Genomic DNA, 13,150 nt, shown 5'->3' with positions numbered 1-13,150 from the left:
TGTGAGTCGTGCATGTGAGTGGTTTGTGGGTGTGAGTTGTGCATGTGAGCGAGTGTGGGTGTGAGTCGTGCATGTGAGTGGTTTGTGGGTGTGAGTTGTATGTGTGAGCGAGTGTTTGTGGGAATGAGTTGTGTGCGAGTTGCTCGCCCCTGGATGAGGCTCAGTGATGGACTGAGGTCAAGCATTCTGTTGTATGGAATATTGAAAGTGAAAGTGGTTTAAAAGCTGACTGTCCAGGGGCGCCTGGGTGGCTCAGTCGGTTGGGCGACTGCCTTCGGCTCAGGTCGTGATCCTGGAGTCCCGGGATCGAGTCCCGCATCGGGCTCCCGGCTCGGCGGGGAGCCTGCTTCTCCCTCTGACCCTCCCCCCTCTCATGTGCTCTCTCTCTCTCATTCTCTCTGCCTCAAATAAATAAAAAAAATCTTTAAAAAAAAAAAAAAGCTGACTGTCCAGTTTCTGTGAGATTTGTCCACGTCACAGCCACCTGGTGAGCCCCCAGGCCCTGCCCTGTGGGGGATGCTGCCTGTGACCCCTGGCCGCGGGTGCCCGGCCCTGCTCCCCTGCAGTGCTGCAGAGCCCCTGGAGCAGCCTGCCTGGGGGCCCGGGGGCCCTGGGGGGCCTGTGGGCGCTGGCAGCCCCCTGCCTGAGCAGGGGGCCAGCATGTGGCTGGAGCTGAGCATGTCTGTGCTACCTCCGAGCCCGCCAGCAATCACTGCATCCTTCAGCCCTGCAGCCACACAACCCGCGGTCCCCGCGCCAGGGGGCAGGTCGCCCATGGCCCACAGGACCTCTGCTTGTACAAAGCAGTCAGCCGGTGACCTTTGTAAAGGGGAAGGAGCACCTTTCCCTGCAGTGCGCTCAGAAGTGCAGGCCTTACCTAGAATAGTGCTCCTTTCCCTGACAGCAAATGTTAGGACTTTGGGGTGAATACTAGAGCCATGTAAAACCGAGAGCTTTTGACACAGTGGAGGTAAAACATTGCAGGTCCCTTGGCAGCGGGAGGGGAGTCTTGCAGGCCTTCGGCGATCTGGCTCTTCCAGCAGCACGTCTGGGTTCACGGGGGACCATGTACCCCAACCCCTAGATCCAGATTGGATGGAGAAGTAAAATGCTAGACTCTTCCTTGAAGCCCGGTTGACCCTCAGGGCTGTCACAGGATGTCATTGCTCGGCTTAGAACAATAGAAAAGTGACATGTGTCCCCACAAAGTCATCACGAGGGAGTTCTGTTCAGACTGGGGCGTCTTTGGGGAAAACCAACTGTGGTGGGGACTTCAGAACAGGGCCGTGGGTCCTTGTCACATCCTAGGACTGGAGGGCGGACAAGGCTTCTGCTCAGCAATGTGTGATGCGGCGAAGGGGAGACCTGGAGATGGAGGTGCTCAGGTTGGGAGGTGGGAAGCTGGCCTCGCAGGAGGAAAGGCAAGCCCTGCAAATCCGCGAGGCTGTCTGGGCGTTAACAGCCATCTGGGTGGCCGGCGTGGGAGCTGGGCCCTGTGGGGGCTTGCATCACCTTCACTCTGGAGGTATCACAGCCCTAGAGGAAAAAGGATACATTCCTATTTCACAGGACCACTGTACTTGCACAAAAATACAGTTTTCTGGCCAAAGGAAAATAAGAAATGACATGCTACATGAGATTAATCACCGAAAGTCCTTTAATGGGAACATTTCTCGGGGATCCAACTTCAGACCTTCCCTATGGGTACAGGAAGCCCAGCTCTGATAGGAGCTCATAACAAGCAAATAGTCATCAGAGTGAGACCAAAGGGTTGTGTGGGCATCATGGGGGCCTGGGGAACCTGAGCCTCCACGGTGGGAGTGGGGCCTGGCCCTGGACGCACTCTCCATGGTGGGCAGAGACCCCCGGCCAGGAACCGCCACATAAGCTAGCAAGTGCCCGCGTGGCAGAGAGAGAGGGACCTGCGCTCACCCTCCACACACACATCTTATGCACAGGCCTCGTGCCCTGGGGAGTTCTTAAGGACTCATGATTGTCCCCGAGTGCTGGAGAGAGCAGGGGAGAGATTACTTGTGCTCCCGCCCTGGACACCCAGAGTGGCCCAGTTGTGTGCTCTGTGAGTGTGTGTGGGCATGTGTGAGTGTGCGTGTGTTCTCCGTGCATGTCTTCATGTGAGTGTGCATGTGTGCTCCGTGCATGTCTGCTGTGTGAGTGTGCGTGTGTGCTCCATGCACGTGTGCGTATGTGTGCGTGTGTGCTCCGTGAACGTCTACATGTAAGTGTGCGTGGATGCTCCGTTTACGTCTGCGTGTGAGTATGCGTGTGTGCTCTGTGTACATGTGCGTGTGTGAGTGTGCATGGGTGCTCCGTGAACGTCTGCGTGTGAGTGTGTGTGTGTGCTCCGTGCACATCTGCGTATGAGTGTGCGTGTGTGCTCTGTGCATGTCTGCGTGAGTGTGCGTGTGTGCTCCGTGCACATCTGTGTCTGTGAGAGTGCGTGTGTGTTCCGTGCACGTCTGCGTGTGAGTGTGCATGGGTGCTCCGTGCATGTCTGCGTGAGAGTGTGTGTGTGTGCTCCGTGCACGTCTGCGTGTGAATGTGCATGTGTGCTCTGTGCATGTCTACATGTGAGTGTGTGTGGGTGCTCCGTGCACATCTGCGTGTGTGAGTGTGCGTGTGTGCTCCGTGCATGTCTGCGTAAGAGTGTGTGTGTGCTCCGTGCACGTGTGCCTGTGTGAGTGTGCGTGTGTGCTCCGTGCATGTCTGCATGTGAGTGTGTGTGTGGCCATGTCTGCACGCGTGTCTAGATGTGGATCCTCTGTGGGTACTCTCCACGAACATGCGCTGGGACGCTTGGCCTCCCCTTTCCCAAGGAGAACTGGAAATTACTGTTGGTTGGCATGACGGTGTTGGTGGCTGAGGGAGGGTCTTGCATGCGCCGGTCATCCTTGGGCTCGGGGAGGGGGTGCAGGCCTGGCTCCTGGTGCACACCCCGAGAGGGGGAGGCCCTCTCCCCGCTCAGAGGCTTCTCCCCCTGCCCGACCCCACTCCCCGGAGCTCCATCTCCAGCCCCAGGAGGACCTGGCCTCCAAGCTTCCGGCGTGGACCTCGGACACCCGCCCACATGGCCGCTGGATCCGGCGCATTCTACCTGCCAGCCTCAGGGGACCAGGCTCCCCCTCGCCATCACACGGCTAACCTGCCACGGAGCAAGAACAACAATGAGAAAAACTGCTGGAACAGTCAGATGATGGATTTCAAATCATTATGTTTTTGTTGTATTTTTGAATGAGCGTTAAAATTCATCTCTGGGAAATGTTGAACAGCAAAGGAACAAAGCCCCTCAACAGCCCTAATCCTTCTCCTTAATCTGTGCACCAGAGGGTGCTGTGCTGCGGGGCTGGCCAGGAACAGGACCATTCCAAAATGCATTTAGGTTTCATTAAAAAAAAAAAAAAAAAGGCAAAATGCCTTACTGTAGATTTCTGCTTCCCTCTGGAAGAAAAAACACGATTCTGTTTTAAGCTGCAGCAGTGAAAAAAAAAAACATGTGAAATATGTGATGTGGTGTTTTTACCAACTGTCTAAATAAAGGTTTAGTGAGTCACTATGGAAAACAGAAAATCTTTCTTATTTTAAGAGCTGCAGTTTAAGAGGGCTTTTTTTTTTTTTTTTTTTAAATGCAAAATCTTCCCTTAGGTTTGTAACTTAAACATTGCCCATCTGCTAGATCCTCCCTGGCTGGAATTTACAGCAAATCTGAGACTTCATTTTTCAAAAAAAAATGCACGTTAAAAATGTGCTGCTTTGGCCGGGAGCATCTCTGTAGATAGAGATGCACACTCTCATCCGTCCTCAGTGGAGGCCTCTGTGTCCTCCCTAATGTCTGAGGTGGGACCACCATCCCGGAGCTGAGCACCGAGGAGGATGCCCTACTTGGGACCAGAGCCCGTTTCCCAAGGTCGTATAGGAAGAGCCGGGAGACCCCGTCAGCTTCAGAGCAGCCCGCCTGGGACCTCATGTTCATGGGTTGGCTTTGGGCAGAAAACGCAGTCCCCCAGCTTGCCAGCAAGAGCCGCCCGTCACCATGGCCACAGACGTGTCCCAGCCCGGGGGGCAGGCCCTCGCCTATGTATTTATTTTCAAAGAAAATCCTCCACTTTCCTTTCTCATCCAAAGGTTTCAGTCAAAATGTTGCTGGCATATTAAGCTGATTTTTAAAATTTTTTTTTAACGAAGTAGAAACCATTGTCCTCACTTCAAAAACGAGGTCAGGTATGAGCTTCCAAGTTGCCCAGCTCCCGAGTTCTCTTTGTGCCTCGGGTGCCATTGTGAATGAATACAACCACACGAGCCTCCCCAGCCACATCTCTAAAACTATTCGACGTGCTTTTCAAAACCAGGTAGTTATAGCACGATCGTCCCTGTTTTCCTGGACTGCTTACCAGTGGGGATCTGAAGGGGCGAGTTGCACGCGGAGGCAGGCTGTCCGGGCCACCTGCCCTCGAGGGCCCGCGGGCGCCGCCTGGCACAGCCGGGAGCAAAGCCTGCTAGGTGCACAGCTTTATGCCACTTACAGGTTGCAAGGAGTAAAGAGAAAAATGCTGGATTTTGCAGGAAAATCATATTCATAAATCTCTCACTGTGAATTACAGTATAACTCAGAGCTGTCTTTGTTTTTCTGCTGTGAAGAATTCAATTCTGTTTCCAGCATGGAAGCGATAAACACAAAACCCAAAGTGGAAACCACTCCCCTTGCACTTGGTGAGTGTTTATAGCCGATTTACAGCTGGACCTCCAGAGCGGCTTCTGAAACAGCACCGTGCTCCACACCGTCCTGGGGTTTAGATTCCAGTTTCTGTGACTGCAGCTGCTGAAAGGCACGAGGGGGCCTCGCGGGGCGCCCAGGGAGCTGTGTCCCCATCCGCAGGCACCTTTGTCCTTTCGACACGGGCAGGACCCCCTCACATGGCTCCCCTGAGGGCAATGGGCCTGAGGAACCTGTCCTGCCCTGGGCCAGCCACAGGGACCACCGGTTCCCTTTCTTAACTCAGACAGCCCTGGGGAGGTGGCTTGCTTCCAAACAGGGAGGGGGTGTACATTTTCAGAGTTTAGACATCTTGCAATCTATCTAAATGATGTCGAGACATGAATTTCTCACATGTTTCTTGCCCTAAGGAGGGTTCATTTTCTCCACAGGAGTTCTGCTGTTTGGTGGCAGAACCCCACTCTGCTCCTTAGCGGTGGTCCGGCCTCAAAGCCGCCCAGTCTCTGGGGGTCCGCTGCTTCACCTGTCATCGGGAAGAGCAGTGCCCACCTCAGGGTCGCCGGGAGGCCCACACACCCTTGGTGACGTGATCCGGGGCCTGGCTCTCCCGTGAGGATGCGCGCTCCGGGGACCTGCTGGGTGCCTGCCTCCCCTTGTCAGGTACCTGTCATCCTAGAGGCCCCTTTCCTTCCAGACATTCCCCCGTGAGCTGGAGAGATGGTCCCGTCGCTCCCGAGTGCCCAGCCCCTCATCCACAGGTGCTGACCGCTCCCAGCCTGAGACACCCTCCCTTTGAGTGAGGGGCTGACACACTCCTGCCTGACTTGTTTATGTCACACCCTTATTCTGTCTCATGATTCCCTTTACTTGGGAACATCCCAGGCCGCTCTCTCTCACTTGTTCAGACGCTCAAGGACAGAGCACTTCCACAAAGCACTGCAAACAGCTCAGCAACTTGCCAATCAGTTTTGATGACAACTTATGGGGAGTGGACCATCATTCTTTCCCCGTCAATTTGGGGCTCCAACCACAGGCCTAACTACTGTCCATGAACTGGACATGCAGGGGCTCTGAGAACGAGAGGAGGCTCTCGCGCTGGATGGCCTCGTCAGTGTGGAGCTGTGCTCGTGGTTGTCCAGGGCGCCCCAGAGGGTGCGGGGAGCACAGGAGCATGCAGGGAGGGCCGGCTCCCGAGGCCAGGGCTGGGATGTGCAGAAGGGACGGCAGGGGTCCTTTGAAGCCAGGCAGGTGAGAACAACGACAACATCCACGGAGAAAGAAACAACTCCCCGGCCCCTGTGCTCAGCAGGGCCGTCCGGTGCTCTTGGGAGCAGGGCTCACACTGTGGGACGGGGCATGCTGTCCCCACACAGGAGGGTCCTCCACCTGTGTAGGAGCAGGTCAGAGGACAGCCTGCCCATGGGCAAAGGAGTTCAATTTGTCTTTGGGGTCTACACATGCTTCTGGAACCGTGGCCCCCTCTCAAGAGGACAAGCAGAGCATCACGGTATGTGTTTCTGGGCACGTTGGTGGGAGGAAGGCTTTGCGGCGTTCCTCCTGCTTGGTTGGCGGGGAGGGGGGTTCAGAATCTGCACGGATCGTGGAGAGGCAAGGCTGGCCTGCAGAGGGGGTCCTGCAGGGACCCCATCGCCCGGGGATGTGACAGGAGGAGCCTCCTCCACAGCCGGAGGGCAGCGCCCAAGTGCTGTGCAAGCAAACCCAGGGAAGGGGGCGTCATGGGCACAGGTGCAAACAGTGTGCCTGGGTGTGTGAGAGTGAGTATGAGTGTGCGCTTGTATACATGCTTGTGTAAGTACGTGCGTGTGTCTGTGCATGCGTGTGGGGGGTGTGCCTACAGGTGTGTATACACGCGTGTGCATAGATGTGTGTATATGTGCATGTGTAGTGTGTGTGTGAGTGGGTGTACATGTCGGAAAATACTGGGTCTGTGTGGTCTGTGTGTGTGTGTGTGTGTGTGCGCGCAGTGAGTGCGGCGTGTGAGTGTGCACGTGTGAAAGTGAGCGGCAAGCCATGCTCCACAGCCACTCAGCACATCCGTTGTATCCTTCAGTGAAGAACCCAAGTCAGAGCAGGGGCCCCCCAGTTTCAGGCCCTATCCCTTGTCCGCAGTAAAATGCAGTTTTCTTTCTTCCTGGCGCTGGGCCTTCAGCTACCGCCTGGCATAGACCCTCAGATCCCCAACCTGGTCTGGAAAGTAGAATAAAAACACAGGGCTCACAGGCTTGTAGCTCATCAATCCACCTTTTCCATCCATCAGAGTGATCTTTTATTCATGCATTTTTCTAGTTAGCATGATGCATTCTTGACTCTGTGGGGCAGAGTCCACGCACAGCATGCTGGCCAGCCATGTGTCTGTCCAGACAGACCCTGCAGGCCCCAGGGCCAACCTCAGTCACCAACTGCTTGGGGCCTCCTCCCTAACAGGCCCCCCAACTCAGGCCTCTTGTAGCCACCCCCCAACCCCATCAGTATGCGTCCTGAAGGTGGATTCTGACCTGTATGGGAAAGGGTCTCCAGCTCAAGACAAGCACACTCCTTCTTTCCTCCCTTCCTCCTTATTCCTCCATCCTTTTTCCTCCCTCCCTCCCTCCCTCTCTCCTTCCCTCCATCTCTTGCTCTCTCTGTGTCTCTGTCTCTCTTGCTCTCTCTCTGGAGAACCTTCGTTAATATGGCATCCAAAGCAAGAAGACTCCTATTTGATTCCTTGACAACTGTTTCATTCAAGAGGGACCTGATGGGTTTTCTTGGTGTTTGGAAGTGGCGGGGTGGGGAGGGGGGCAGGGAACCTTTGAATTGGAAGGCTTACCTTTCAAATTTCCCCCTGGTTGGACTGTTTTTTAGTTAGGTTGCTAAACCACTTAAAATCAATAATTACTCTAGAAATGTTGCTCGAGCTGTAAAAGAAAGAGACAACTTTGAAAGCTAATTCTCTCTCTCTCACACACATACTTGTGCCCACTGGTGGTACATAGCTGAATTTAGATTGGAGAAATATTTTCTGATAGAAGTCAAGCTTGAGAAAAGGAATGCACACGGCCATGTGTGGAAGCACGGTATTAATAATTAAGCCATGCGATCATTACCTCAGGATATTATTTCTTAAATATCTCTTGCAAAGGCAATATGATTACATATGAATGATATCAATTTTCTACCAACAAAAAAATCTGCAGAAATAGGAATTGAATTACACTGTCCAATTTGCTGTAAAGTTCACTGTATGTGAAGAAATTAATCAAAGCTACCACCACCCATTTTTATGGGAACATAAAATGATGTGAACTTCCATTTTTAATAAAGATGCATAGCACTTTTATGAAGGCTGACTAATAACACTATAATGAACTGAAAAGCTACTGATATATTAAGAATGAAAATTTTGAGGAGTGTATTTACTGAGACTTTTTCATGGAAGGCAGTATTTCTCTGGTCTCTATTTGAATCATTGTAAAACAGAGGCAAAATTTTAAGGCAGAGCACAGTGTGCACACCGTGCAAATTTATCTTCAAGATGAGAATGTGCTCCTGGAGCCCATGAGTCCAGAGAAGGGTGTTGGGACGCTGTGGACACTGCCGCGAGGTGTCTAGGCCTGGGGTGGGGGAGAGAGGGTCCAGGGGCGAGCTGTGGACACTCATCTTTCCCTTTCACCTCTTTAGCTTCAGAGCATCAGCAACCCAGCAAGATTTTCTCAGGGAGCAATTTCCTGGAACAGAAGCCCCAGGAGACCAGGGGCTGAAATGTGTGTGTTTAGCTTTCCCTCCTGGTGCCCTTGCCCAGTCTCGACCAGCTCCAGGTAGGACGGCCTCATCCTGTCCCCAAGCCCGAACCCTGGGTGGGCTGCAAACACCTTCACCATGCTTTTCCAACAGGTGTTTCTTTGCCATGGGGAGTGCATAGCTTAGTATTCACCAGCTTTGGGCAAAAGGCAGCAGCTTGCATTTGTCTCCAGTTAATTTGAGGGTCTGCAGGAATGAGCAGAAGGCCAGCATCTCAGGATGTCTGCAGGCAACCTGGGGAAGCACACCACGAGGGGCTGGTATCAACCTGGGGTCTAGAACTCAAGCTGTCGCCTCACCGTCCCATCCAGCATCATGCAAACCCCCATTTGTTAGCGTTGTCTTTGTAGCTTTTTTTCAGAATAAAAAATTAATACGTGCTTACGGCAACATTTGTTAATACAGAAAAATATGAAAAAGAAAACAATAGTCCTCCAAATTCCCCCTCCTGGAGATCACGTCTTTAACATTCTTGTGTATTTTCGTTCATGCGCTCGCGCACGCACACACGTGTCATTATATATACACACACGTGTGTGTGGTTATCACGCTCACATTTTAAAATTATTTTTTTAATTTAATTTTGAGTGGTTAACCAATATTCATGGTTTAAACATCACAAGACGGAAACTGGTTTTTTCCCCAACCTTTTGTTGTGAGTGCTTTTTCAGGCCATTAGTGTTTTATAAACGTGTTTTTTCCATGGCTCCAAAATGTAGTGCGTGCAGGTGCGCGTGTTGGACTGAGCCACCCGCTCATGGAGAGACGCTCGGGATGGTTCCACTGTTCAGGACGCAGTCCCTGCCGCCCACTGGCCTCAGGTTGGGTTGCGCAGTCGTCCCGGGGAGGCCGGAGCGGGGAGGAGCCGCCCGCCGACCAAGCCTGGAGACTCGCCTGTTCCCAGGTGCCGTCAGGGTGGAAGGGGGGTCTGGCGCCCCGGGAACCCCGCGTCTCCCTGACGCCCCTGTCCCCGCCCCCTGAACACCCGCTCTGGGGTCTTGCTGTGGAAGGGCCCCCGCTGCCGTGCGGGGGGCGTCGGGGGCCTCCACCGCGCTCGCCTGCATCCCAGCAAAGCTCCGAGGCGCTTCAGACCAGCCGGTGGGGCGTCTGGGAGACCTCCCCATGGTGTCTGTTAGGCCCCCGCTGGGTGGGGAGACACTGAGGCTGGCTGGTGGCGGCAGCAGGACTTAAAGTGTCCTCGCCCTCACCCTGTTGGCTTCCACGGACTCCCTCACCTGCTTGCGCTCTTTACGCCTCGGGTCTCAATTCAGCGCAGCCCAGCTTCTTGCCGGGACCTGGTTTGGGTCCACACTCTCACCTCTTTCCTCTCCCGCACCCCCCGCCCCCTGCCTTTGCTTTCTCCCATCTCTCGACACTTGGCTTCCCTCCCCTCCCGGAGCACGGGCCACCCTCTCTCTCTGTGTCTGTCAGCCTGTCTCTGTCTCTGACTCTGTGTCTCTCAGTCTCTCTCCATTTCTATCTCTCTCTCTCCTGTGTGTCTCTCTCAGTCTCTGTCTCAGTCTGTCTCTATCTGTGTGTGTGTCTCTCTCAGTCTCTCTGCATCTCTATTTCTTTTTCTCTCTATACCTCTGTGTGTCTCTCTGTCTCTCTGTCTCAGTCTGTTTCTGTCTCTTTGTCTGTCTGTGTATCTCTCACTGTCAGTTTGTGTTTCTGTCTTTGTGTGTCTCTCTGTGTGTCTCTGTCTCTCTGTCTCTGTGTCTATCTGTGTGTCTCTGTCAGTCTGGCTCTGTCTCAGTCTGTCTCTCTGTCTCTGTCTCTCTGTCTCTGTCTGTCTCTGTCTCTCTCTCGGTCTCTCTGTCTCAGTCTGTTTCTCTGTCTCTCTGTCCCACTGTGTCTGTCTCTCACCCACACATTTCTTGCACAGGAAATTGCCTCCTCCTGGAGGCGTTTTCCTCCCACTCTGCCCCGAGCCTCACGCACACGATAAACTCCTCCTCGTTTTTCACCTTCGAATGTCTCCCCCTCTGGGAATCTTCCCTAACCTTTCCAGACAGAGGGAAAGGCTGTCTCCTTGGGACACGGGGTGCACGGCCATCTGGCTGCGGCACCCCCAGGGTGCGGGCTCTGCGCTCTCTGTCTCTGGGGTTCACAGAGTCCGGCACAAATCGGGCACCAGGTGCAGGCTCGGTGGACAGGGGGCCAAGACGAGGCCATTCTCGACGGGAGGCAGAGGCCGCACCAGGCCGAGTGGCGAGCAGCCACACGGACGAGCGGTCGCCACAGCTGAGCCCACGGCACACCCCCAGTTCTCGGCGCTGCCTTGTTGGAGCGCTCTGGCTTGAAGCCGGATGCTTGGGCTCCCGGTGGGTCCTTCTTAGTAGGAGACCTTGACCACGTCCCTCACCTCTGACTCACGGGGCTGTGTTCCCGTGAAATGGGAGGAACGTCTACCACGGTTGGACAGAATCTCGAATAAGTACCTACACAAAATAGAGCTCACCGCACTCTACTCATTATTACTGCCATTTGTATTTATTAGACATTCTTGTGATCTACACAGTAATGTTCCCCCAAAGATGCCACGTCCGAATGCCCAGAGCCTGGGCATGTGTTATCTGCTGAGCAGAGGGGACTTCAAGGATGCGGCTGAGGGTCTTGGGATGGAGAGGGTATGCTGGGACACTTGATGTGATCACAAGGGTCCTTGTGAGGAGGCAGGAGAGCAGAGAGCATCCGAAACTCGAAGCAAGCGAGGGGCCGCCGGGCGCCGCCCTGCAGGCTCTGAACCTGGGGAAGGAGCTGCACCCCAGCGAATGCAGGAGGCCTCTAGACGCTCAGAAAGACAAGGAAGTGGATTCTCCCCTAGGCCTCCAGAGGAGACACTGCCCTGCAGGCTGGGTTTGGACTGCTGACCTCCAGAAGCATAAAACAGTAAGTGCGTGTTGTTTGGGCCACTAAGCTTGTGGCGATTTGTGGCAGCCCCCCAGGAAACTCATATAGTCCTGGCCAGTGGCAGCTGATGGGTCTCCACTGCCCACGGGATAAGTTCCGATCTCCGTAAGGGTACACGGGGTGCTAGGACCCGCTTGCTAAAAGCCTGGCCTTCCCCAGCCAAAACAGAGAGTATCTCTCCAGGTGCTGCAAGAAGGCTCAGTCCGACAAGCTGATTGACGGTGGGGAAGGATATCTGAAACTGGGCCTCCCAGACATCACCTTCACCATCACATTCATTTCAGCCAGTGGTCAGCGGTCCACCTACCCTGAGGACACCAGGCCACTCCTTACACCTGGGCCTGCTTCGAGCACCCACCAGGTGCTCCAGCCTTCTCTTGTATGACGTCTCCCGAAACCATCCTCCCTGGTCTCTGGTCTCCCCTGTGGGGGCCCTTGGGGGCCCTCGTGGGACTCAGGAGCGGCAGCTCAGATGGGAACCAGCTCGTGTCTGGAGTCTGGATCGCACACCCAGGAGGACACAGATCCGGCTTCCTCCCACATCCAGGGGACCCCTCCCACCTAGCAGGGCCTCGCCCACGCGTTTTGTCAGAATAAATGACCTCATGTACCCACGGTGAGTTCTTAGCTAGGTGGATGAATGACTTACCTCCTGCAGGGATGCACACATTTTTCCTTTCCACATTTCTGGAATTACTGGCATTTCCCACAAGCACATATTAATTTCATAATATTAATTTTCAAAATAACTTTAAAAAATGACAAAGTAAATAGCAAGACTTCGATGACTCATCAACAATGGCCTTTAAAAAAAAAAAAAAAGAAATCGCTTGAATTCCTAGGCCCACGCACCCACGAGTCACTCAATTTCTTCCCAAATGGGAGAAAATGGTTAAAAAGCTAACAGCTATGCTATAAATGGAAGAAACCTGCACGATTTAAATTAATGATTTATTCCTTTAAAGACAGTGTGGGATCTATCACTGGTATGATAAGCGGCAAAGCGTCCTCTATCTGCATATAGCCGTGCAGTGCAGCAATATCTGGCAGTGAATATGGGGGAAAATCAATTTTTTTGCTAGTTTCAGGCATATCTCCTGAGTCTGAGATATGTCTGGCTTGTTTTTCAAATACTGCTGCAAGTGATTCAGCTCCCCTCTCGGGCAGGTCTGCGGACCCGAGCAGGCTTCGTGCTGGGTGGCGGGGCTAGATGTTAATCCTCATCTCCGAAGTACAGTGCGTCCCGCAAAAAGGCAGCCGCCCCCCCCCCCCCAGAGGCGTGGGGCTGGGCTTCAGTGAGTGTGATGATAATTATCATCGATTACTACCACAACAATCACATTTTTCATAAAAACACCTCCTTGCCAACAGATTATTTTGCTAGCTGCTCTTCTGTTCCTTCTGGCGGTGGAACATTGTTCCTCTCTCAGGATGTCTGGGGTGCAGGTGCTCCCGCAGGGAGATGCTGTTGCTGCTCCTGGTCCTTTTGGCTGAATCAATAGCACAGCTTTTACGTTTTTTCCTTCTTTCCTTTTTTTCTACACCATCTTTTTGCAAAGCCTTATGTTCATTGGGGAAATGAGCAAAATGTGTCCATCAGTGTGGGGTTAGGAAATCCAGAGCCCCTTCCCTTCCTCACTTGCCTTCTTTCCCCAGTGCCGACCTCAGGTGTATGGGCTTCTCACCCCTTGGAGGATGGAGCCTCCTCAG

The 13,150-nt window shown here is 53.6% G+C and overlaps 1 protein-coding gene across 2 annotated transcripts in view; it reads left to right on the top strand.

Annotated features, from left to right (window-relative positions):
- Nucleotides 1-13,150, top strand: part of ZNF407 (zinc finger protein 407) — a 518,640-nt gene that overhangs the window by 487,841 nt on the left and 17,649 nt on the right. Inside the window, exon 10 of one of the 2 annotated variants that reach the window (XM_081801007.1) lies at nucleotides 8,408-8,664. The exons of the other annotated variant lie outside the window; for it this stretch is intronic. Within the exon in view, the coding sequence (XP_081657133.1) occupies nucleotides 8,408-8,648 (241 nt within the window). The 3' untranslated portion in view covers nucleotides 8,649-8,664. Of the gene's footprint in view, nucleotides 1-8,407; nucleotides 8,665-13,150 lie in introns of those variants that run through there. 2 annotated transcript variants of the gene reach the window in all.

The sequence above is a fragment of the Leptonychotes weddellii genome, chromosome 13 (genome assembly GCF_054177405.1).
Source record: "Leptonychotes weddellii isolate Sample4059 chromosome 13, ASM5417740v2, whole genome shotgun sequence".
NCBI lineage: Eukaryota > Metazoa > Chordata > Mammalia > Carnivora > Phocidae > Leptonychotes > Leptonychotes weddellii.
Note: the sequence above shows the minus strand (reverse complement) of the source record. Positions and strands in the feature narration are given on the sequence as shown.